We start from the raw sequence: 24,959 nt of genomic DNA on the forward strand, positions 1-24,959 counted from the left end.
TTATTTGATGAAACCTAAAATTATCCATTGTAAACAAGCATCACAATAGCATAAATATTTTTGCTAAAATGTAAAGATATCTAACTATCCACTAATACTTGTGATTTAAGACTGTTGTAGATTAAAGGGTATGTCATGCCCTGGGAAAATGTTAATATTCCATCATTTATTCATTAATGCATGCCTTTTGTATTCATATCATGCCACTTCGTGTAATTACACACAAGAAAATGAGAGAAATTTGACTCGATTGTCAAGCTAAAACGACCGGCGCCCGAGATCTGGCAGCTTGTGTGCGTGACATCACGACAAGTGAAGAGAGTGCCACCGGCCACTAGAGGGGCAGCGCCTGTCTGCATCAATATAATTCCTTCTAGTGAGGGGAGAATTAGGGGTGTTTTGAGCTGTTTATGCTGATGCATTGTGTTCGTCCTGCACATATTCCAGGTTCCCTCATGAAGAAACACCCCTTGTTGTCAATAAAAGAGAATTCAGAATTGACAGTGAGGGGTGTTTCTTCAACAAGAGAAAGGCTCAGTGCTTTAATATTGAATGGCGGCGATGATGGCAGACAATTTCGTTTCTAGTTTCAGCGACGAATCCGACGTAGAAGGACGTAACGAATGTTCATCTAATGGTGACGAGGAGAGTTACGAAGCTTTAATCGGTGTTTTACGTTACCAATTTGAGCCCAAACGAACGCCAATGCAGCGTAATGAAACGGTCATTGAGGGGAGCAATGACACTGATGAAACATCGGCAGCAGATCGTGTGGGAAACACCAATGATTTGTTTTGCCTTTCTTTTTGTGAAGCTGATACACCGTGACTGCAAAATAAAGGAATGCATAGAATAATTATCATTTATTGCGCTATCATAGCTTTTCGCTCTGCCAACAGACACAAATATGAATGGGATCAGAGGATTTGTTCTATATATTTTACGAACGATAATTTATACATGTGTCCAGTCCTGTATCCAATGCGTGACATTTTTTAATTATAAAAGAGTACTCATTCTGGCCATTTCGAGCTTGGCTGCTCCCCTCCTTTGCTTAGCCTTAGCCTCCTTTGCTAGTCATCGTCCTCATTCTTGATATCTTGGGACATTTAGGTGGCTGCGCGTGTATGGTCGGCACCGCATCTCCTTTGAGCAGCAATCTTTTAGCAAAATCCGATTTCACTTGTCCATAGTTCGAGAAGCTTTCAGGTGGAAAATGCGCACCACAGAAAAGCGTGCCGGAGGCTGTGTCTAGAAAATTAGCCCTCTTTGCACGGACGAATTTTACCCATTGTCTGCATAGTCCAGCTTTTTTTTTCGCGTTCGAGAACTCATGAATACTATATTCTGATAAATAACTATTTGTACACCACATAGCACAGCAGTTTTGAACCATTTTTGTGATGTTTTCTTCAAACAAACCCCAATGCTACTCTCTCGTCGTTAAAAAACAATGGCACCTGGCTCCGCCTAGACTGTCAATCACTTGTCGTAACGTCCCCGCCTCATTCGGCTGTTTCCGGAACACTTTCGGGAATGTTCGTCATTTTCGATCTATTTTCGATAATTGCTCATTAATGTGATTGATTTTTTTGTTAACTTTATCAATATTTGTTATCTGGCACATAATGGTTCTATTGATGTCTCACACCCCCTTTGCCGCTACATACCCTTTAAGTTAGCATAGTATTGTGTTGTCTACATGAATTATGTGTTTTGCTTTTTTCAATTGTCTTGCATGCATTACTCGCATACTGTTGTCATGGAATCCAATTAGCTAACTATTGAGTGGAAACAGGGACATCTTAAGGCCGATTGATGGTACTACTACGGCAAATGGAACCAAAACAAGTCAGCGCAAATCGGGTGCCATCTGCTGGCCGAAGTGTGCATAGCAGGAACAGGTCTATTTATGACGGTGTTGATAAAAGGTATCATATAGTTTTGCCGATAAAAATCGTCATATCACGCAGCACTAACTAACACATACAAAAGTGGACTGCTGGAGATTATAGATTGTCCGAAATCCAAAAACAAGGTGAAATCTTTTTTTTCTCATTAGAGATCAGTAGCTGCTTAAAAAAATTAAGTGCAGTCAGTTTTATTTGTTTACAATCACTTCACAGATTATCAAGCACTTAACTTAAGCCTGTCACAATATGCAATAATTCCATTTAACGCACGGTAAATAAAAATGAAGGCGGTAATTTTTTCGCCGGATTTATCACCTCGCGTGCACGTGCGTGCGCGCGTGCGGCAGACGTGCTGTTAAAAGTTCGACCTCCTTGTTACCAACTGCACAAAATGCTTCTTCATTCCTGGTCCGGCAAAAAATAGCGCCAGAGCCAATCCGTTCCCATTATATTCTATTGTTTAACGTATACCGGCTGCGACAGTGCTCCGGATTGACTGCTGGCCATCTCATCCGTGTCGGAGCCCGCCGGATGGTTTAGGCTATTTTTTATTTTTGCCATAGACGCATCCGTCAAAATGGGCGGAGCGGGGCCTGGAGTCAACGGCCCAGTTGCTTATTCACGGTTCTACCAGCAAAGATGAAAGAGGAACGCTCCATCATGGGGGTGGAAAGTCACAAAGTGATTTATGATGCAGCAGATCATCATTATAAGGGCAACATTAAAAAGGAAGCTGTATGGTGTCCTATTATGTGTGTTTTTCTGGCAATGATATCAAACACACGACGTGCTGACAACTTTGTTTTTTATTAACACACGGCGCTTACAACACTTCAACCTGTGGCTCTCGGCAGGCTGTGTAGAGACACTGCCTCTCTCACTGCCACGTCACATGAACAAAACAACATCACCGTTGCGTTCAGGGTGCCTCAGAAAACATACAATCAGAATATTACACATGGAAAGCCATAGCAGAAGCTATGAGGGGAAAAGTTTTCATTTGCTTAAATGCTTATGTTATTAAGTGCAATTTAATTTATTTTCTTGAAAAAGACATTTTATGTATTCTGTGTTTCTGTGCGGTATTAATATTGTTGTCTTTTACTTAAAAGAGGCATGGTCTATTGTTTTTAGTTGTGATTTCTTAAAAAGTATTATGGAATTTAAGAGTAAACATTTATCGCGTTTAAATGGGTGTATTTGATCTATTAATATATACTGTATTCTCACTGTGTTATTGTAAATTGGTTTAAAAAAAAAAAAATAGGGGGGGCCCAATAATGTCGCATATCGCGATAAACTAAAATTTGTAATTGCGACTGGCCTAACTTAACTCATAACTACCATTGACGAGTGACATCCAATTCATTTAAGCAAGAAGGACTGGCTTTGAATGTTCATCTCTCAGCGCCATTCAATATTCATTTGCCTCTTCCAGTCAAAATGAATTGAACGTATAGCGCCGTCAGTGGCAGCGCAATGATTTAAGAGGTGTCAAGTTGTTTTATATATTACAGAGGCTCTTGAATATTGAACTTTTTTTTTTTACCTTTTTACTTAGACCTTGGTTCTCCCTGTCCAGTTCTTGGCTATGTAGCTGTTTCTCCTGCAAGTGATGATTCTCCTCCTTTAGTCTCTCAATAGAGGTTTGAAGCTCTCTATTCTCTTTCTCCAACTTCAAAACACGACTGGAGACACATTCATTCAGCTCATGGACAAAAGATTTCCGGGCTGTGGCAAAATGAAAGTTTGAAAAATCAGAGTGATGGAAAATATCAGCTGAAAATGAGTGAGTGTCTTACTGTCTGAGTTAGAGTTGTCTTGGTTTTTGGTGAGCTGTTCCAATTCCCATCCCAAATGAGCCGATTCGTTCATACTCTGTTTCTGTCCAATCTCCAGGAGCATGTTCTCCTCTACCAGTTCCTCTAGCCGCCGGCGCTCATTGTCCCTCTCCTGCAAAGGATATAGTAGTTTTAAAACAAATATAACATTTACATTTTTATTTATTTAGGTTCCCAATTGAAAATTGTGGTCTACAAACAACTGTCAAACCCGACTTCAAACAGATTATCGCATTGATTAAATCGGCGATACTTCCCAGCACATTGACCTACTTCATGAATTGACGCCCTGCAACGGGATTTTCAAAATGAACTACAACCACCTGCCTCGCTCACTAAAGTCTCATCAGCCCGGTGACGCAAAAACACAACCGAAGAGCACGCATGCCTTCTACAGGCTAACTCTGAACCATTAGCTCATTTTCTCCCATTGACGGCAGGAGACGTCCAATCCCTTTTGACTGGGGGACTGGTCGTCAGCACTAAAAGATGAGCATTCATGCCCAGTGCTCCCAGTTTAAATGAATTGGATGTCTATTCTTGTCAATGGCGGGCAATGAATTAACAGCGATTAAAACGAGATAGTACTGTATACAAGATGTTTACAATACCATTTCCAAATCATGTATTTTAGCTCGTAGTAGCAGGTTGTCTTTCTCCATAGCATGAACTTTCTCACAGCGGCCTCTAGAGACTGACAGCTGTTCCTCCAGCAACACCTTTGTCTCCATAAGTGTCAGGTTGTCTTCACGAAGCTCCTGAACAGTGGAACAGACAGACAGAGCTACACGCATTATATTGATGACAGATGAGTTGTTTAACTCACATATTAATTGCTACGTGGAAAAAAAAAATATCATGAAATGGGTCATTTTATATCACGATATCGATATATAATATATATTGTTTAGAAGTGATATATTTTATTTGGTGAAAAATTAGATAATTATTTATTTTACCCACTCACTTCATTTTTGAATTGACAATAAACTGACCTTCTACAAATATAAAATGTATCAAGTAGTGCTGAAACCTAAAACTATCCTGTGTAAACAGAATCATTTGTTTTGCCTTTAAAGACTGCTGCATATTAAGTTAGCATAACACCATTAATAATAAATTGATATTAGAACAAATTGTGTAGTCTGTGTGGATTATACAAAAATAAAGAATGCAATAAAGAATGTGAGGAAAAACTGACGCACAAATTTGAATGGTTTTGAATTTTTGTTTTACCTCCACCCTTGTCTTGTAGAAGTGCACATCATTTAGCTTCTCTTTACATCGGGTCAATTCAGTTTCAAGTCGGTCAACCCGGGCCGCTTTCTCCCTTAAGGAGTCAACCTCATCCCGATAAACTCGTACAGAGCGAGCCTCACAGGACAGTGACTGGTTCTGAATGACAAACAGAATGAATAAATACATGGGTTTTCTTTACAGATGACAATTATCTTGCAAGCAAAAAAGGTATTCTTTTTCCCAATTTCTTTGAACTATTGTAGAATGGACAAACAATATCATGAGTTTGGGGACTTTAAACTATTCAACTATAATGTCAAGTATGTTTTCACAAACTAGTCAGATAATGATGTAAAGGTGTAAAGTCTAGTTTTTTTTAGATCAAATCATGAAATTGTTTATTTACACTGCTATTAATAATCAGTAAATGTATTAAAGACGCTGTTAGGTCTTTTTTTTGTGTGAAATTTATTAGTAAAAAAATTTTGTGTAATTTTATATACTTGGCGATATTTCTGTTTAACTTTGGCAGTATTGTTAATAATACTCATCTCTGATGTGTGTTAATTTTACAACACATTTTTGTCATTTGAAGGATTTTAAGGTATTCATGTGTGGGCATGTGAGTACGTATTTTTGAAGATTAATCCTATACTGTAGGTATACAATGTATTTTACTACTACACTATACTAATACCTCAAAAAAAAAAAAAAAAAAAAAAAAAAAAAAAAAAAAACTAGTGTGACTTATAGTCCAGAATAAACAAATAACATAAAATTCAAGTAATAACAATAACTAATAATTTATGGTTGGAGTGAGTATGAATTAAAGCTGACCTCTTGTTTAACTCTCTGAAGCTCCTGATCAAGATGCTCCAGCTCATGTTTGGAATCCATCAATTGCTCAGTCTTCTCTTCCCTGCAGACACAATTATTTATTTACTGAATCTTGTACCTCCTGGATGACATTTCAAGTCTCAGTGGACTCACAGCTCTTGTCTGTATCTACGAAGCTTGGCCTTCGTATCAGCAAGCTCCACAGATAAATGTTGCTTCTCTTCTTTGGTAAGGCTAACCACAGTCGAGGCCGATCCTTTGTTATTCACTACCACGCCGCCAGTGTTCACTTGTTCTTGCCTTCCCTGGGGATACAAGCTGGACAAGTAATCCCTCTCCTGGGTTAGATCCACAATAACCTGAAAGGATTTAATTTGCCATGTATTAAACAACAATCTAATGAAAAGTCAATTTTACATATAAACATAATAAATGTATACACACAAGTTCAAATATATTGGCACTTTGGTACCCTTCTGCTAATGAAGGAAAAACTAAAAGTGCTAATATAAAATATTATTACAGTACATTAAAAATAATAATAATAATAATAATTATAATGAAAATCACGCAAAGAAAATCAGACTTTGCATTTGAATTTCGGATCAAAAGAATTCAGAATAATAATAATAATAATAATAATAATGAAGCAGGCAGTCAGGCCAAGATTTACTGCACCTTTGGTTTAATACTGTATTGTTATTTGTTACCCTCTTTTATCCATGTTTCTTGTTACCTCACTGGCCTTATCTCTCTCCTCAACCAGATGCTGTAGAGACGTAGCCATGCTGCGTGACAATGGTTCTAGTGCTTCCTGTGCAAGCCCTGCTCCTTCCTCCAGCCATGAAAGGTCGAGAACATTCTGCTGGTTGTGAGTTACCTGAAAAACATAGCAACATTTACCTTTTACAAATTATAAGGACGATGTAGTAGTTGTAGAGTGTAGTGTAGAACTGCAATGAAACGTACAACAGAATGATTGCACTACAAACAGATGGCATTATTTGTACATTGTACATAGTGTCCTAAAATAAAGTTCAATACTGGTCTTGGTAAAGTTAGGGTTAGAAATATGAAAATGACCACTAGGAGACGCCAAATTATTTTTTTATTACTTATATTCCAACTTCAATCTTCCAATTTCTAGATTCCACTTCCAGTCCCAACTAGGGATGTCACGTGTCTAAATGCAGATTTGTTTTTTGTCAAGATGCGTTTTGCCAATCCCGACCTGATGCCCATATTTAAGAAAAAAATATGCAACCAGTAAATAAAAAATCATAGTTTTGTAATAACGTGGTCCCTGATGGTACCTCCTCAGTAAATGCTCTATTTACAAATATTACACGATGCTCTGTTACTATCATTAGTTTGTAAAAAAAAAAGTAGTCCCACAGACCATATATGTTTGCCTAGTTTTACAGCAGCCGAAATTCAGAATGGTGCTGAAAACACGTGAATACTGGATCGTATGCGATTTTGTGACTAAAACCGATACTTGAAAGAATTGGTGTATTGGATCGGGGCATGACTAGTTCCAACATCCATGTCCAACCGTAATACCATCCCGCCCTCTCCTAGCCCTAACCACTTTTTTTTTGCATGCCATCTGTTTGTTTGCACTATCTGGCAGTTGTAACGGTTCACCTTTTTACCTCAAATGAACCATTTACCAGTTTCTGACCATACCTAAGACAATTACTGTGATCACATTGGACTAAATTGACTTGTCAGGAAATTAGGGAGAACTTAGTAAAATATTGCTAGTGGAAAATAAACCCAGTTTGAGAACTTCAGGTTTAATTAATGCAAGCCAAATTTATAAGGTTTATATGCAACATGAACTTTAGGATGTTAATCCAGGTCATAATTTAAAAGATGCATTGTTCCTGTGCATGCATCTTTACTTAACTTACTTCTTGAATGTGAGAGACGATGGCCGCCTGGGTCTCAATGTCTAGCAGTTTGATCCTTTCGATCATCTCCTCCTTTCGCTCACACTGGAAATAAGCGTAAACACGTGAATACATTTACGTAAAGACATTTAACTGCAAGTTATGTTATACTCTTATCAGTAGAAAATTTAAAATCTATCGGTAGGGTAGATGTAAGTTTTTTTGTCTGTGTTTCTTTAGCTGTTGCCTCAGTTGACCGAAAGCTATTCGTGATTTAGGATTTGATAACTGTAAAAACCCTTTCCTGTCTTCCTATTCACTGCCTCCTCAGAGCCTTTCCTCTTCCTGAAACTGACTAAACCAAGTAGGAAGGACAGAAAATAATGGAACAAGGAAAAGGGAGTAACATTTGGAAGAACAGTAGAAAAAGGATGTGACAAAAAAAAACTGGGGACCTAACTACACAACTAAAGTGAGAATCATTTGAGTCGTCTAACTTCTTTATTAACTTATTTGGCTAGATCAAACGATCACTACCACCCCTGCCAGTCAAAATATATTGGACGTCTATCCCAGTCAATGGCAGTGAAACACAATCACTTCATGTTAGCCATCCCAATGCCAGTTGAATTGGACGTCTATCCCAGTCAATGGCAGTGAAACACGATCACTTCATGTTAGCCATCCCAATACCAGTTGAAATGGATTTGATATGTATGACTGTTAACAGCAGTGAATAAGTTAAGGACCCTCCTAAGTGTTTTATTTTAATAAATAAAACAAATGTTTTTGATTTGACCAATTTAATTGATTTGATTTGGTATGTCTGGTTTAATTTCATGATTCTTAAGTGTACAATAGTGCTGTACGATATGACGATATATATCGCAAAACAACATCAAACTTTCCATCAACATTCTACATATCTATTGTCATTATCTCCATAAATAGACCCGTTTCTGCCATGCACATGTTGGCCAGCAGATTTTGGCTCTCAACTTGAAGAGATTCTATATGCCATAGTAGTACCAACAATCAACAAAGTGGCTCCCCTGCCAGCCGTACTGGAATAATCCACACAGACAACACAATAATGCGTTCCAATATTAATATGATTTCATTTATTATGAATGATGTTATGCTAACTTTAAATGCAGCAGTCTTAAATGTCAAAACAACTTGTAACAAGTATTGGTAGATAATAAAATGTCTTTACATTTGAGAAAAAGTATTTATGCTGCTTTGCTGCTTCTGTTTACACTGGATAGTTTTATGTTGCAGCACTACTTGATACACTTAACATTTGCAAGGTCAGTGTGATGTGTATTCAAAGTAAAGTAAGTGGGGGAGAGGCTGTCATAATTGTTGTATAATTTATCACCAAATAATAAAACATGCATTATATCGTGGCGTATCGATATCGTAAAATAAAATGGCCCATATTTTAATAGATTTTTTTCTAATTGCACAGCACTAGTGTACAGTAACAGTGATAGTTGTACGGTGCCAATCATTAGCAGTGTCAGCAATCAGCTCTGCTCAGACATGAAAAACTAAACACAAATACCAATCCTCTTCCAGGGAGAGTCTGGTTGTCTGGGTGTGTGTGTGCGTGCGCATGTGTGTGCGTGTGTTACCTGGACAGCACAGCCAAGTATCAACAGTAAAATTCTTTTTAGCTCTTCCATGCTTTTTGCTAAGAGGGGAAAAAAACAAAAGCCATACTTATTCACAGCACTTTTCGAAAATATATTATCATTTTTGTTATGTGACGTTTGGTTCAAATAAGTAGAAAGTTGGGGGGAAAAGTTCAAACAACAATTTTTTTCTGCATATTTTGGCATCGATCTGGTCCAAGTGACAACAGGCCAAGTACTGCTAGATACAATACAGTTTGTATTTAATATTTAAGGTAGATGGCTTATCAAATCATCAAATCTCATTTTTCATTACTTTGAACTTTTTTCGTGATTATTCATTCATACATTGAAATATAATCATCTGCTAGAAGGAAAAAAATTAACGATGCCAATATGTATTTATTATGAGTTCATGAAAGGCCTGCAACAACACTGATACTAGTACTAACTACTAGTACTTTGATTATCATGCAGTCAGTACCACTATTTTAAAAAGGAGGGCAACAAAAGGTACATACGGTAGTTCAAATTTGTTTTCTTTCATGGAAATGCAAATATAATTCATTCTGAACTAAATGTAATCAAACTGCACAGCCCCAATAGGACAAAAGTTTTAATAATGTAAAGTTTTATAATGTAAATATGCATAAAAATGTACCAAATCAGTATCATTACCTGATAAGGGATCCCTGGCAATGCAGAGAATGTTCGGAAGAGGCATCACTATTAACTGCTGAAGCGTCTCCTGTAAAATAGGTTTGTCAAAAAAAAAAAAAAAAGAATGCAAATAAAGGTTTATTAAATCATTGGCTGCCACTGACGGCGTTGGACGTCCAATCCATTTTGACTTTGAGGGTGACTGTGAGACTCCCAGTCAAAATGAATTGGACGTCTAGTAGCGCCGTCAACGAAAGATGAGCACTCACTTGAATCGCATTAATGTGCCTGTACTGTACTGTATGTTTCTATTGCTCATGTCTTTCTAAGTGTGCAGGGAAGTCTCCAAATCTGAAACATGTGTGCCAGGATGTAAAGCTTTAGAATGACGAATTGGATGAAAATATAAAATGTTTTTGCCTATTCCGATTGTATGTTAGAGAATGAACCAGAGGAGAAATACCCCATTAAGATTAAAACACCAAGGCCAGATATGTTTCAAAATGTGCCTATTATGTAACAAAGCATGTTATCGTTACACATGGCAGATTAAGGTCAAACAGACAATGTATACATACAGTCTGGTTTAACGGAAGGACACTTGAGAGGAGACAAAACAAGGTAATTTGTGGAAAAAAATTCAAAAGACCCAATTTTACATAGTATACAGTAAGACAAAACTGAAGTGTTTAACTCCACTTGTAAAAAAAAATATAAACATCTTTAAAGCCCGATCTTTTTTACCTGGATCCGATTCATGATCGTATCGGGAACATCATTAGTCAAATTAATTATTTATAAAGCCCTTTATCACAATGGGCTTCACAGGCCCCCAGCTCATTTAATACATCAAATGTAATTCCCCAATTGATGCACAACTGTGCAAGTCATAAATCATATATCAAAATACATATGGTATATTTCATTGTTTGTGTTGTATTTTGAAGTTTTTTTGTTTATTTTAAAAAAATATATATCTGAAAGTCATCTACAGTAGCATCAATTTACACCACTTTTTCAACTGAGACAAAGTGCGGGGAAGGCTCAGAGGTAGCACAATACTCGCAGGTACAATTTCACTGTTCTTAAGACCAGGAAGTAACTTGATAGTCAAATCACCCTCTCATATGGTGTGAATAAAACATGTGAGCTGTACACCAGATGGTTTTAAAGGTTGAGCTAGAATTCAAACGGCTTTTAGCGTCAACACAACCTATTCTTGACTAAAGAGCTAACTTATCTTAGGAAAATAAACTATGTCACTTGTGGCAATCATACCACTGAAAATCAAAACAGACACAGCAGCATCCCAAAATGATTTTAAATCGTCAGTTTAATAATAAAACTGTAGAATACAGTGTCAATATAAGAATACTATTTTGTGAATAGTGCTGGCTTTTTTTTTTTTAAATCTGGGATTTAGCTGCATTTTATAAGCAAAATGTTGAGGTCTTTCTAGAAGAGATTTGTATCCAGATATTCAGGATCACATCCATTGATGAGATCCTCCAGCAAAAATCAAAGTAAACACTTAAAATTGACAGAGGTTCAATATATGATGCAACAATGACCTATTTAGAAACGTCCGTGCATGACCCCAAATCCATGCCACCAGAAACACTCTGGGTTTGTATATCTAATCCCAGATCAATATGATGGTGGCAACTACTATGAGATCTGACTTCAACAAAGCGACTAAGGTTCACAATAATTTGACAATATTACTCAAAATGTATGTGGACAATTAATTCATTACAGTAGTTTAGTTATTTCAATAAGGGGTTTCAAATTCATCTTTGTCATAAGCCACATTGTTGTTGTGGCTTCCTTTGGAGGGCCATATTTTGGTCAACCCATATAAATATTTAACTCATTTGGCTACCAATGATGGCGCTACACGTCCAAATGGCAGGTAAACTATGGCTGCCACAATTAATTCACTAATCCATTATTCAATTATCTAATAATTCGTTAATCAGGCATGAAAATGAGTCAGGGGTTAAAAATGTGAGAAGGGTGTGGAGGAAATATGTTACACTGTACAACTAGGGCTGCCCCAAACGACTAATCTTCTCCCGATTAGTCAGCCGACTAAACTAATAATTTTTTGGACGAACATGACGTGCTCTAATTTTGAAATGTTCACCTGAAGTACGTTTGCTAAATCGTTAACCGTAAGCTTTACACTCCGCAAAAAAGCTCGTTTTGTCATTGCATGTGGTGTCAGTAATCAATTTTTTTTCATTTTATTCGTTTGCAAATACTGTTTACCAGCAATTTTTCATTTTTGAAGTGTCACCTTTTAACCACAAGTTTGCGTTTTGGAGAAGACTGCCAATGTTTTATAGCAGGCTAAAGTAGGTTGTTTTTTTCCCCCATTAGCCTCAATGTAGCAATGCTAACGTTCACAGTAAAGATGTCCCGATCGATCGGGTCCGATCATGTCATTTTCAAAGTATCGGAATCGGCAAAAAAATATCGGACATGCCTTTTTTAAAATATATATATATATATATATATTAGAGGTGTGCAAAATTTCCGATTCTTAGATTATTCGCGATTCGGCCGTGGAAGATTCGAGAACGATTCACAAACATCCAAATTCCGATTATTGAAATATGCCAAGTAAAGCGAAAGTCCAACACACTCAGCGCGCCGCGCGGTCTTCGGCACAATGAGGAACGGAGCGAGAGTAGCTAAACATCATGCTTCTCATTACCCGGCCCCTCGGGTAATGCCAATGCTCAACTCACGGCTCTAGCTCAACTCATGCTACGAGATAAATAACACAACAACATACCTGACTGCTGCCGAAAAGCTGCTACAAAGTACATCCACATAATGTTACGGTAGATATCATTTATATAGGACTAGATGCATTATAGATTCGATAGCGTTAGCAGCACATCTACAAAAAGCTAGATGCGGGCGTTCGCAAACGGCCGCCATCTTAAAGCAGTACACTTCCCTGCAAGGCTGTTGTAGCGAACCTTCCGAGCGAACCTAATTAACTTTTTATCTAAAATACTCCCAAATCGGTAAAATATTGACTTGAATCTATCTTTAAAATAGTTTTAAAACTTTCACATGTCGAAAGTAGACAAAACGGAAATTATGGAATAACGGGAGCAATTTTAACAACTTTAACGGTTGATTCACAACATTAAATTAATTGAATGTAGTTTAAAGCTGCTAATACAGAATGGGGACTGGAGTTTTTTATTTACTGTTATTTTTGTATATTTGTTTACTGCTATATGTTAACTTGATACTGAAATAGTAGTTTGGTTTAGCCTGAGAGTATTTTTGAACAATTTTGGAACTAATTTACAAAACATTTATAAAAAAAAAAAAAAAAAAAAAAAAAAGGAGGGGAGTGCATCAACAATCGTTTTATAATCGAATCGGAGCCTCTGAATCGTAATCGTAATCGAATCGTTAGGTGCCCAAAGATTCCCAGCTCTAATATATATTTTTTTAAATTAAATCGTTTTCTAATTGTATTTCACGTTACAGACAAAATGTCTTACACTCATCCAGAGTCTTTAGTTTTGGCTTAAAGTAGGGCTGTCAAATTTATCGCGTTAACGGCGGTAATTAATGTTTTAAAAATTAAAATATTTCATGCAATTAACGCATGCGCTGCACGACCCACTCACGCATTGTCGCGTTCAATCTATAAAGGCGCCGTTTTACCTATATATAGAGCTAAAAGGCAGTGTAAAATGAGTAGAGCAGACATGCCCAAAGTCTGGCCGGGGGGCAAAATGCGGCCCGTGGTCAAATTTCATCCGGCCCCTAGCCTCTGTCATAAAATCAATAACATCTGGCCCGCACACAGACTTAATAAATTGGTCAGCAGTACTGCCACCAGCATATGAAGTAGCTTACACACTAAATGCTGCTCCTCGTTTACCACTAAAAGGCAGCAGCACTCTAAGCAACATTACCCCGTGAGACCCTTTACCCCCAATTTTCTAAAATTGCGACAATCAACAAAAAAAACAAAGTTGACTGCGACACTCGACGCTTCAGGGATAGGTGGAAATTGGACTACTTCTTCATTAAAATACGCAACAACTGTGTCTACCTCATTTGCAAAGAGACAGTCGCTGTTTTTAAAGAGTTCAATGTGAGGCGATATTACCAAACAAGACACGCTGACATGTACGACAAGATTGCAGGGAAGATACGCAGAAAGAAATTGAAGCGACTTGAAGCTAGTTTAATTTCACAAAAGCAGTATTTCGCAAGAGCCCGAGAGTTGAAAGAGAACGCCACAAAGGCGATCATTAAAAAAATCAAATCAAATCAAATGTGACACACAGAATAGCTTGCTAAAATTTGGCTAAATATATTGTTCTACGTAAAGGACGTCAGCCAAGGTCGGCCCCAACATTTTTACCACACCAAATCTGGCCCTTTTTGCAAAATGTTTGGACACCCCTGGAGAAGAGTGAATTCAGGCAGTCTTTCGAGCCTTTATTTAATTGGCTAAAGCCTTAAAATCCCCCTCTCAACAATTAAAAATATCGTGGGAAGCAACGTGGGGATGAATAACAGGCGTTGATCTTTTTCTTAACACCATATGTTACTTCTCAACGCAGAGAAGATATATCAATTGGTGTCACTACGCACAGTCATGGTTGCACTTCCCATCATGCATTTGGGCAGAACAGTTAAATGGCTACAGTATCATTTACTGAAAGCTCAACAAATACACTAGATGGCAATATTTAGTCACAATATACAAAGTCACATTTATCCTTTAAGAATTACAAGTCTTTCTATCCGTGGATCCCTCTCACAGAAAGAATGTTAATAATGTAAATGCCATCTTGAGGATTTATTGTCATAATAAACAAATACAGTACTTATGTACTCTATGTTGAATGTATATATTCGTCCGAGTTTTATTCATTTTTTTCTTAATGCATTATATGATCGAGAAAAAATTATCGGGAATGATTGGAATTGAATCGGGAGCAAAAAAAAAAAGCAATCGGATAGGGAAATATCGGAATTGGCAGATACTCAAACTAAAACGATCGGGATCGGATCAGGAGCAAAAAAACATGATCGGAACAACCCTAGTTTACAGTGTTTAATATAGATGTGTTTCCTAATTTTGTATGTCTGAACTTTAATTCCATGAACAATAAACATCTGTGAAAGGAACTGTTGTCTCATATGCCATCAACACGCACATGTACACGCACGCACAATTATATGCAAGCACGCACACAGGGCGATACAACACAGTCGTGAAAATTACCGCCCTCATTTTTATTTACCGTGCGATAAATGGACTAATTGCATATCGCGACAGATTTGGCAACTTCAATAAAACATGCAGTTAGTTAATTAGATGGACTTACGATCTGCCAGCTTGTAATTGTGTCATGTCGTCTCCCAAAACTACAACTGGGTGACGGCGCTTTAGGTGTTCATTCAAGGCCGACATGTAGCCAAGCTTGGCATTGAAGAGACAGGACACAGCAGTGTACCCTCCTTTGTTTCGTTGAAATAAGTCAATGTTTTGGCTACTCTGGTGCGCTTTTTGGGCTTTGTGCAGCTTTCTCCGCTTGCATACCAAGCGTGCGACATTAAAAAAAATCTGCCGACCCCCCCCCGCCCCTTAAAAATGTTCTCCTCTGATCTATACAATTACCCTTTTTGACTTCAAAATGGCAAATTTCGCCGAAAGGTGATTTTCATGCATGATTAATAAACAATTTAGAGACATAAAAATTGTCCAAGTCCTTTTTTTGAGCCTCTTAATAACATTTTTTTCCTTAAAAAAGATGGGAAACAGTATTCTTTAGAATTCATTTTTTCAAATAAAAGAGGAAAAAAACAATATTCTACAGTATATTTATGTATTTATTCATTCATTTATTTTCCATTTTCTATTATCTATTTCACAATTTTTAAATTAAAAGGGGGGGAAATGGTAAACATTCCCTTTTCTGATTTTTTAATTTAAATATTGCATTTTTATTTTTATTTATTTTGTTGAAGGAAAAAAGTTAAATATCCTTCAATTTTTTAATTACAGAAATTTTACAGAAATTTTCTTTTAGCGAAAAACACTAAATTGATACATGTGTTTTACTTTCGCAGGCCACACAAAGTGATGCGGCGGGCCAGATTTGGCTCCCGGGCCACCAGTTTGACACCACTGGTCTAAACCATTTACGTACAGAAAACATGCATGGGGAAAAAAATGAAATACAGACAGTGGATTTTTTCAAAAAAACAAAAACATTTTTATCAAAGCACTAAGTAGGCCAGAGGAAATGGAGTTCAAAACATCCCGTAGCCCTTTGTTGCGGTTTCCAGAGTAACCTGGGAGGGTAAAGGTGCGAGCATGACGCAACTGTTCCCTGCAACCAGCAGTTGTGAAGGGCTCCAGTCGCTGCAGTGTTGGTGCACTGGCTGAGAATAAAAACTGCACCAGCTGCAAGGCAGCAGCATGGCATGGACCATGACACTACCATTGAACTTAGTCAAAATGCTACTCCACAATATTCCAAGTGACATAAAAAGCAAAGACGTAAATGAACTCATCAACTTTGAAGTCAATAATGAGACATCACTATATATTTTTATAGGCTGAAGGCAGCCTGTCAAGTCACCACTCAAGTAGTTGTTGTTTTTGTTGTTCTTGTGGACACTAACTTTGAAGTCCTACTCCTCCGTTATTTGTCAATGAATCATATTGAAACTTTTTATGTACAATTGGCCGGTATCTATCGATCCCCGGTACCCGATTTTTTTTTTTTTATCCAGGCTGATAAATTAATTGCAGACTTATTGGTGCCTGTAGGTTCTGAGTTAGCTAATACATCCTTTAGCCTGTAGTGTGCAACATGTGCTTGTTTTAAATCAGAGTGAATGTGATTAGTCAGATGTTCATTTGGCGCATCTGCAAGAAAGTCTTTAGTGCAGGTGATATCTTGTTACAGTGTGTTGCACAATAGGGAACAGGGAGAGGTGACCGATACCTGCTCCCCTTCAGATTCAAACACAAGTATTCACATACAGTACAGTGGGCTTCAGACTGCAGTGGGTTTGGGGTTTTTCCTAATTGGTTGATGTCCCAGGTGCCTTTGACAATGTTTTTGTGCTGTCGACCCATCTTAGAAATATATCAAAGACAGCCGAGCAAATAAAGCTAGCCAAGCCCACAAGCTTGCTACCGACACACCCACTCAACCAACGGCCAATCAGAAGAAAGAGTTGAAATTTAAACATGTAATATATTCAAATAAAATCAGGTCAGCTAATATTAACGATGATGGAGGTTTTCCATAAAAACTAGCCAAAAAAAAAAAAAAAAACTAAAATAGCTTGAAACTGGCATTTTTAGCACTCTCAATACAAATTGTCACACAAACCTTGTAAAATGGCATCAAGAGTAATGTAAGCAAGACCACTTTAGTACCTTTTCAAATACTAAATTAAATTTTAACTTGGTGATGACACAATGACTCTACCTTGTGTAGTGTGTAATCTCACTGAACTTTGAGATTGTAATTATTGGTGTGAGGGAGGGTGTGTGGGTAGTCATGAATATTCTTTGTAAAACTTCTTAAAAATACTAGTGCAGAATGTCAAAATGAGCCCACAACACACATTGCTAGCCATGTCTCTGTTTACTGGGAACACTACATACAATGGCCTTCACACACAAGTGTGGTTTAAAGCCCTGCCTGTGCTATTTTTGTACTGTAAATAAAAAGGTTCACTTACTCTACATTGTAATTTTGACAAAGTTAGGAAGGATAGATGGATGATCAAACCTTTAATTTAAGCACCTGTTTTTAACTTTCAAACAAATTCTAAAGATCAAAAGAAAGCTTTTTCGTTATAGGATGTGTACTTGTTCAGTCTTATCAAGTCTCAAGTTGAAACAATCAGTCATTTAAGGAGATGCAGACACTAGGTGAAAATACCATGGTCCGAAAGAGTAATGTAATGGGGCTCGCAGTGACTGGCTTCTTTCTCAAAATCATGTTTCATTGGCCTTGATCGATCCGGGACATCTTTTGTGTCATTGGTCTTGGTTGAGTATGCATACCTGGTAATACGTCCTTATATGTCTCGTGAGAAGGGTCAAGTTGTGAAGGCGAAGCGACACATCATTGTTCACATTCTTGTTCAGCCTCTGGTTGTTTGGGCTGGGGTCACTATGGAGACAAAAACACGCACCAAAGAGGGTTAAGATTTATGCCGTTTACGCCTATTTAAGACAAGGATCAATATAAATAAGTCCTTTTGTGCAGAATTGGGATTTATAGTAATACATGTCACCCTGTGCCAATCTCATTTGCATATGAAATGTGTGTGTGCATGTGTATGTGTGGGCATGAAAGCTTGCCTGAACTGGCCTTCTGAGACATGGGTATTATATCAGAGCACAGTTTTGTGTTGGTGGTTTCAACAGACTTGCTAAAAGAAATATCCCATCTGACTACGGGAAGGAGGTGGGGCTCACCCCAAACTGGTTGCCAGCCAATCGCAGGGCAGTATAAAGAAAACAAGCATTCACGCTCACATTCACACCAAGGCCGAACCTCCCAGCTTTCAAAATGAAGTCTGTCAAGTGTTTGAAAAATCCTGCAGTACCGACCATTTGCCACGGGGTCTGGCAGTTTACTTTGACACACCATTCTAAACTGCCCGATTTAAATTAAACGGGGTACAGATATAAAAACAAATTATAAAATGCCAACAAATCATTTAGATTACTTGAACTACACTCCATGTAGCCCGGTTAGGTGGACTAAAATAATAAATTTACTGAGACTGCTTGAGAGACCCTCGCATAATACTACTCATAGCTTCTCGATCCTGACCCCCTTCTGTTTAACCCACTTTCTCATCTATACTACACTACAAAACTTAAATCCTCTGGGGGCAGGGGCCAGTCAGCCAGAGGGCATTCAATGAGCAGAGAACAATAGCATTATTATAATGTCCCTGAAAACAATGAAGACAAATAAATGAACATGTGGTATTATCGGGGACGCAGGAATATCAGGAGGGTGCATCCATCCAGTGAGATTCAAACTAAAGGTCGACCGATACAAGATTTATTACAGTCGAATACCTTAAAAAAAAAAAAAAAATCAACTGATTGCCAATGTCTAAAGCCGATTTTGTATTAAAACACATTGATTATGAAAAGCAAGTAAAATACTCATTATATATATATGTACGTAATCGAAGTTAAATTTTTCTTCCTCTACGTCTTTATGTACCACAAAATCACAATTAACAAAGATCATCACCCAAACAGTGACAATAGGAGTTATCCTGTGATATCGGCTATGTATCGGGCGATCTTGAAAAAGTCCATATATCGGCTGCCGATATATCGGTTGACCTCCATAAGAAAGATCATCAAACTGTGAACATAACAGCTATCCAGTAATATATCGGCTATACTGTATATCAGCCAATGTCTGATCTTGAAAAAAGTCTATATATCGGACCGATATATATATACTAGTATATCGATTAGTTGATTTTTTCTTTTATCAATTCCGCCTTCATCAGAGTATATGTTGATATATATATCGATTCTAAGGTCAACACTAAACAAAGTCAGATATTGTGGATATGATTTATATCCACCTAAAACGTGCAAAAAGTACCATACAACAATATAAATAATCAGGGGTCTCAAACTTCGGGCTGGGGTCATCACTTGACAAAAGTATCAAAGTATCAACACCAAAATGTTATATCCGGATAGGTTATTTGATTATTGTATAGTATCGACACTCAGTTACAGTGAGGCAAATAAGTATTTAGTCAACCACTAATTGTGCAAGTTCTCCCACTTGGAAATATTAGAGAGGCCTGTAATTGTCAACATGGGTAAACCTCAACCATGAGAGGCAGAATGTGGAAAAAAAAAAAACAGAAAATCACATTGTTTGATTTTTAAAGAATTTACTTGCAAATCATGGTGGAAAATAAGTATTTGGTCATTACCAAAAGTTCATCTCAATACTTTGTTATGTACCCTTTGTTGGCAATAATGGAGGCCAAACATTTTCTGTAACTCTTCACAAGCTTTTCACACACTGTTGCTGGTATTTTGGCCAATTCCTCCATGCAGATCTCCTCTAGAGCAGTGATGTTTTGGGGCTGTCGTTGGGCAACATGGACTTTCAACTCCCTCCACAGATTTTCTATGGGGTTGAGATCTGGAGACTGGCTAGGCCACTCCAGGACCTTGAAATGCTTCTTACGAAGCCACTCCTTTGTTGCCCTTGCTGTGTGTTTGGGATCATTGTCATGCTGAAAGACCCAGCCATGTCTCATCTTCAATGCCTTTGCTGATGGAAGGAGATTTTCACTCAAAATCTCTCGATACATGGCCCCATTCATTATTTCCTTTACACAGATCAGTCGTCCTGGTCCCTTTGCAGAAAAACAGCCCCAAAGCATGTTGTTTCCACCCCCATGCTTCACAGTGGGTATGGTGTTCTTCGGATGCAATTCAGTATTCTTTCTCCTCCAAATATTCTTTCTCCTCCAAACACGACAACCTGTGTTTCTACCAAAAAGTTCTATTTTGGTTTCATCTGACCATAACACATTCTCCCAGTCTTCTTCTGGATCATCCAAAAGCTCTCTAGCGAACCGCAGACGGGCCTGGACGTGTACTTTCTTCAGAAGGGGGACACGTCTGGCAGTGCAGGATTTGAGTCCCTGGCGGCACATTGTGTTACTGATAGTAGCCTCTGTTGCTTGGGTACCAGCTCTCTGTAGGTCATTCACTAGGTCCCCCCGTGTGGTTCTGGGATTTTTGCTCACCGTTCTTGTTATCATTTTGACGCCACGGGGTGAGATCTTGCATGGAGCCCCAGATCGACGGAGATTATCAGTGGTCTTGTATGTCTTCCATTTTCTAATAAATGCTCCCACAGTTGATTTCTTTACACCAAGCGTTTTACCTATCGCAGATTCAGTCTTCCCAGCCTGGTGCAGGTCTACAATTTTGTCTCTGGTGTCCTTCGACAGCTCTCTCTATTGGCCATAGTGGAGTTTGGAGTGTGACTGACTGAGGTTGTGGACAGGTGTCTTTTATAATGAGTTAAAACAGGTGCCATTAATACAGGTAACGACTGGAGCCTCGTTAGACCTCGTTAAAAGAAGTTCGACCTCTTTGACAGCCAGAAATCTTGCTTGTTTGTAGGTGACTAAATACTTATTTTCCACTCTAATTTGGAAATAAATTCTTTGAAAATCAAACAATGTGATTTTCTGTTTTATTTTCCACATTCTGTCTCTCATGGTTGAGGTTTACCCATGTTGACAATTACAGGTCTCTCTAATATTTTAAAGTAGGAGAACAATTGGTGGTTGACTAAATACTTATTTGCCCCACTGTATTTAGTGTATTTGTTTTTGCACCAGAAATTTGTTTCCATGGGGTTAATTTGATTTTGCACTACTCTTGATAGTAATGAATATTGTCGCATTTTCCTTGTTAACTCATTGGCTGCCATTGACAGTAAAAGCCGTCTATCTGTGTTAAACTCATTTAAAGATCAAAAGTGGTTTTACAGCTTTACATTTGACAACCCAAGTTGGCAATAAACAAAAAAGCCACTATACATATCGTGCTTGTGTATTGGTTTTAAAAGATTAATGCTGTAGCTTTGGCAGTACTGACTAATATAAGCCAGCAAGAAATTAAGTACTATGTGTTGAGATATTTTCATCAGAATTTACACTCATGCCAGTCAGTTACTCTAAACTCGAGATTATTTTTTTTACTGACACTTTTTACTCGCTGAGGGTAATTCCAATTCCCATATTTCAACAATCAATATTGTAAGGATACTGACTGAAGCTCAAAGATAATTCGGCTTTTAAATTGTAAAACTGAGCTGTGACGCTCTCAATTTGGAACAAGCCAGTGCGGATGTGGTTGCTGAAACTCACTCATATAGCTGCACGCAGGATACCATTCATTTAGTATATCCTGTTCACAAAGAGTAACTCAACTGAAACATGTCAGCGAGATGTTCACTGAGTGTTACCTACATTTGTGTCATAATCTTGTGCAGGAAGACTCCATCCACAAGCTCGACGAACATGTTGACACGCTCCTCTGAGCCCACATTGTCACATGACCCCAGTGGACCCAATGTCCGCACCTAAAATGACAAAATATGAAGACCAAAACATCAAGACACATTTAATGTACATTATTTACTCATTCACATAGATTTAAAGTTGAATTTACAGTTATAGAAGTAAAGAAGTATTGATACTGAAATGTTGTATGCAGATATAATATCTGATTGCAAAAGTATCGATACTCAGAAATGTATTTGGTTTTGCTTGACTAGGTAGGTAGGTTAGCAGAAATATGTTACCGTATGGGGTAAATTTGATTTTGCGCTACTCTTGATAGTAATGGAGGATATTTTTGCATTTTCCTTGTTAACTCATTAGGCTGCCAATGCCATTAACGACGTTAGGTGTTCAATCCATTTGAAATGGGAGGGTCAACAGCGAATGAACGTAATTCGCTGCCAACCCTCAGACTGGAGCTAGTACATTGGATTTTTCTCCTGTCTGGACCTTATTTACCTTTGTCTGAGTGGGGAAATTTTTGGATTGACCTGAAATGCTTAACAGGATGTTGACCAAGGGCAAACAGGAAGTACCTCGGGGTTATTAACCCGAAGCCTGGTTTGATTAGACTGAGTCAAGTGGACTGCACCCATAAACGAAAATTACAAATTTCCTTTATTGTTCCCTGCACTGAAAGATGTTTGCTTTTCACTCGAGATGTGGTATGAATCAGACTGTTGATTTAGTAACAACTTGATGCACAGAATGCACATCTGAGTATAACTAAACCAAAATTTACTGACATTCTTAAATTCTTGATCAAAATAGACTAGGGCTGTGTAAATTATCGCGTTAACGGGTGGTAATTAATTTTTTAAATTAATCACGTTAAAATATTTGACGCAATTAACGCACATGTCCCGCTCAGACAGATTTAAATGACAGTAGAGTGAAATGCCCACTTGTTAATTGTGTTTTATGGAGTTTTGCCACCCTCTGCTGGCGCTTGGGTGCGACTGATTTTATAGGCTTCAGCACCCATGAGCATTGTGTAAGTAATTATTGACATCAACAATGGCGGGCTACTAGTTTATTTTTTGATTGAAAATTTTACAAATTTTATTAAAACAAAAACATTAAGAGGGGGTTTTAATATAAAATTTCTATAACTTGTACTAACATTTATCTTTTAAGGACTACAAGTCTCTCTATCCATGGATCACTTTAACAGAATGTTAATAATGTTAATGCCATCTTGTTGATTTATTGTTATAATAAACAAATACAGTCCTTATGTACCATATGTTGAATGTATATATCCATCTTGTGTCCTATCTTTCCATTCCAACAATTTATTTTACAGAATATATATATATATATAATTTACAGAAAAATATGGCATATTTTATAGATGGTTTGAATTGCGATTAACTGCGATTAATTACGATTAATTAATTTTTAAGCTGTAATTAACGCGATTAAAAATTTTTAATCGTTTGACAGCACTAAAATAGACACTTTGATCCTGAAGTGAGCTCAAATTTAACTCATTCAACTGCCATTGACAGCAATAGACATCAAATTATATTTAATGGCGCAAAACTTGACCGCCATTTACTAATTTCTCAAATGCCAAAAGTTGTGTTGCACTGATACCGTTACGGCCCTAAAATGACAGCATCAGTAGCGGCAATTACTAAGAAATAGCGTTCCGATGCTGTGCAATATGTACTTTTTGTGACATAGTTTCCAAACCCTAGTCGCCCTACCCAAGCTGGCACTCAGCTATGCTTGCCGCCTTACAAAAAAGGAGCACTTGTCGCCCTTCCCAAAATGATGATAGACGTCCAATCGTGTGGCGTCCAGTCATCCTGTTTAAAATTTAAATGAGTTTATCACTAGTAGAAGGTGTTCCAGTATCAATATTAAGGAATTTATTACTAATGTTATTATGCTAACTTAATATATTGCAGTTTTAAAAGTCAAAAACACTAGTAACAAGTACAGTATTAGTATATACTTAAATATCTTTACATTTGAGCAACAGTATGTATGCTAATGTGCTAATTCTGTTTATACTGAATAGTTTTATGTTGCGGCACTATTTGTTGCATTTAACATTTACAGCAGGTCACTTTAAAATCAATAAAATGAGTGATGCGGCAACGATTAATCGATTAACTCGAGTAATTCGATTCGAAAAAGCTTCGAATCAAATTTTGCTGCTTTGAATATTTGTTTGAGTGGTGTTATAATGGTTTGTTTTGAAAGTGTTTCCAAAAGGTTTTACTAATTTGGGTGGATACACTGCACTATAGTGGCAACAGTGAATATGTCATAACTCATTTAACATAGCCGAATCCAGCTGCTCCCTGTTAAGACCAAAATAAGCTAATATTTTTTTTATGCATTCGTAATTTAGTTTACAAGTATATTTCGCTGATTTTTGAGGGAACATGTTTGAACGATTTGTTAAGAGTATTGTAAAAAAAAAAAATGTTAGCATTTTATAGCATTTAAGCTAGCGGACTTATGCTGTGCAAGATAGGCAATTGTTCTTTAGTTGTACTTAGATCCTCATTTATTTAATTTCTCAGCACCGTTAAGGGCAAGCTCAGGTACTTTAATTTATTTTTAAATGAAAGTGCAATGCTGCATAGTTTGAAGAAACACGCTGGAATTTTGTGTTCGCATTTATTGCTCTTTTGGAAGTGCAATCTTAGAAAGCCTTTGTTTTACATCTAAAATTTATTCTGCAATGTATTAAATGTTCCTGATCGAATTACTCGATTATTCTAACTAACTAGTCGATAGTTTATTCGACTACTAAAA

General features: G+C 37.4%; 1 protein-coding gene across 5 annotated transcripts in view; it reads right to left on the reverse strand.

Moving 5' to 3' along the window:
* Nucleotides 1-24,959, reverse strand: part of ccdc88c (coiled-coil domain containing 88C) — a 56,375-nt gene that overhangs the window by 29,867 nt on the left and 1,549 nt on the right. For all 5 annotated transcript variants that reach the window (XR_009067141.1, XR_009067142.1, XM_057859329.1 and 2 more), the window contains exons 2-13: nt 22,092-22,204; nt 18,106-18,214; nt 10,041-10,110; nt 9,363-9,421; nt 7,747-7,830; nt 6,567-6,710; nt 5,984-6,189; nt 5,831-5,912; nt 4,991-5,149; nt 4,366-4,512; nt 3,716-3,866; nt 3,463-3,644 (exon numbers count right to left, since the gene is read on the reverse strand). Coding sequence is in view for 3 of the 5 variants with exons in the window: in XM_057859329.1 (XP_057715312.1) it covers nt 3,463-3,644; nt 3,716-3,866; nt 4,366-4,512; nt 4,991-5,149; nt 5,831-5,912; nt 5,984-6,189; nt 6,567-6,710; nt 7,747-7,830; nt 9,363-9,421; nt 10,041-10,110; nt 18,106-18,214; nt 22,092-22,204 (1,506 nt within the window). In the remaining 2 variants the exon portion in view is untranslated. The remainder of the gene's footprint in view (nt 1-3,462; nt 3,645-3,715; nt 3,867-4,365; nt 4,513-4,990; nt 5,150-5,830; nt 5,913-5,983; nt 6,190-6,566; nt 6,711-7,746; nt 7,831-9,362; nt 9,422-10,040; nt 10,111-18,105; nt 18,215-22,091; nt 22,205-24,959) is intronic.

This window comes from Corythoichthys intestinalis, chromosome 15 (genome assembly GCF_030265065.1).
Source record: "Corythoichthys intestinalis isolate RoL2023-P3 chromosome 15, ASM3026506v1, whole genome shotgun sequence".
In the NCBI taxonomy this organism is placed as follows: Eukaryota; Metazoa; Chordata; class Actinopteri; order Syngnathiformes; family Syngnathidae; genus Corythoichthys; species Corythoichthys intestinalis.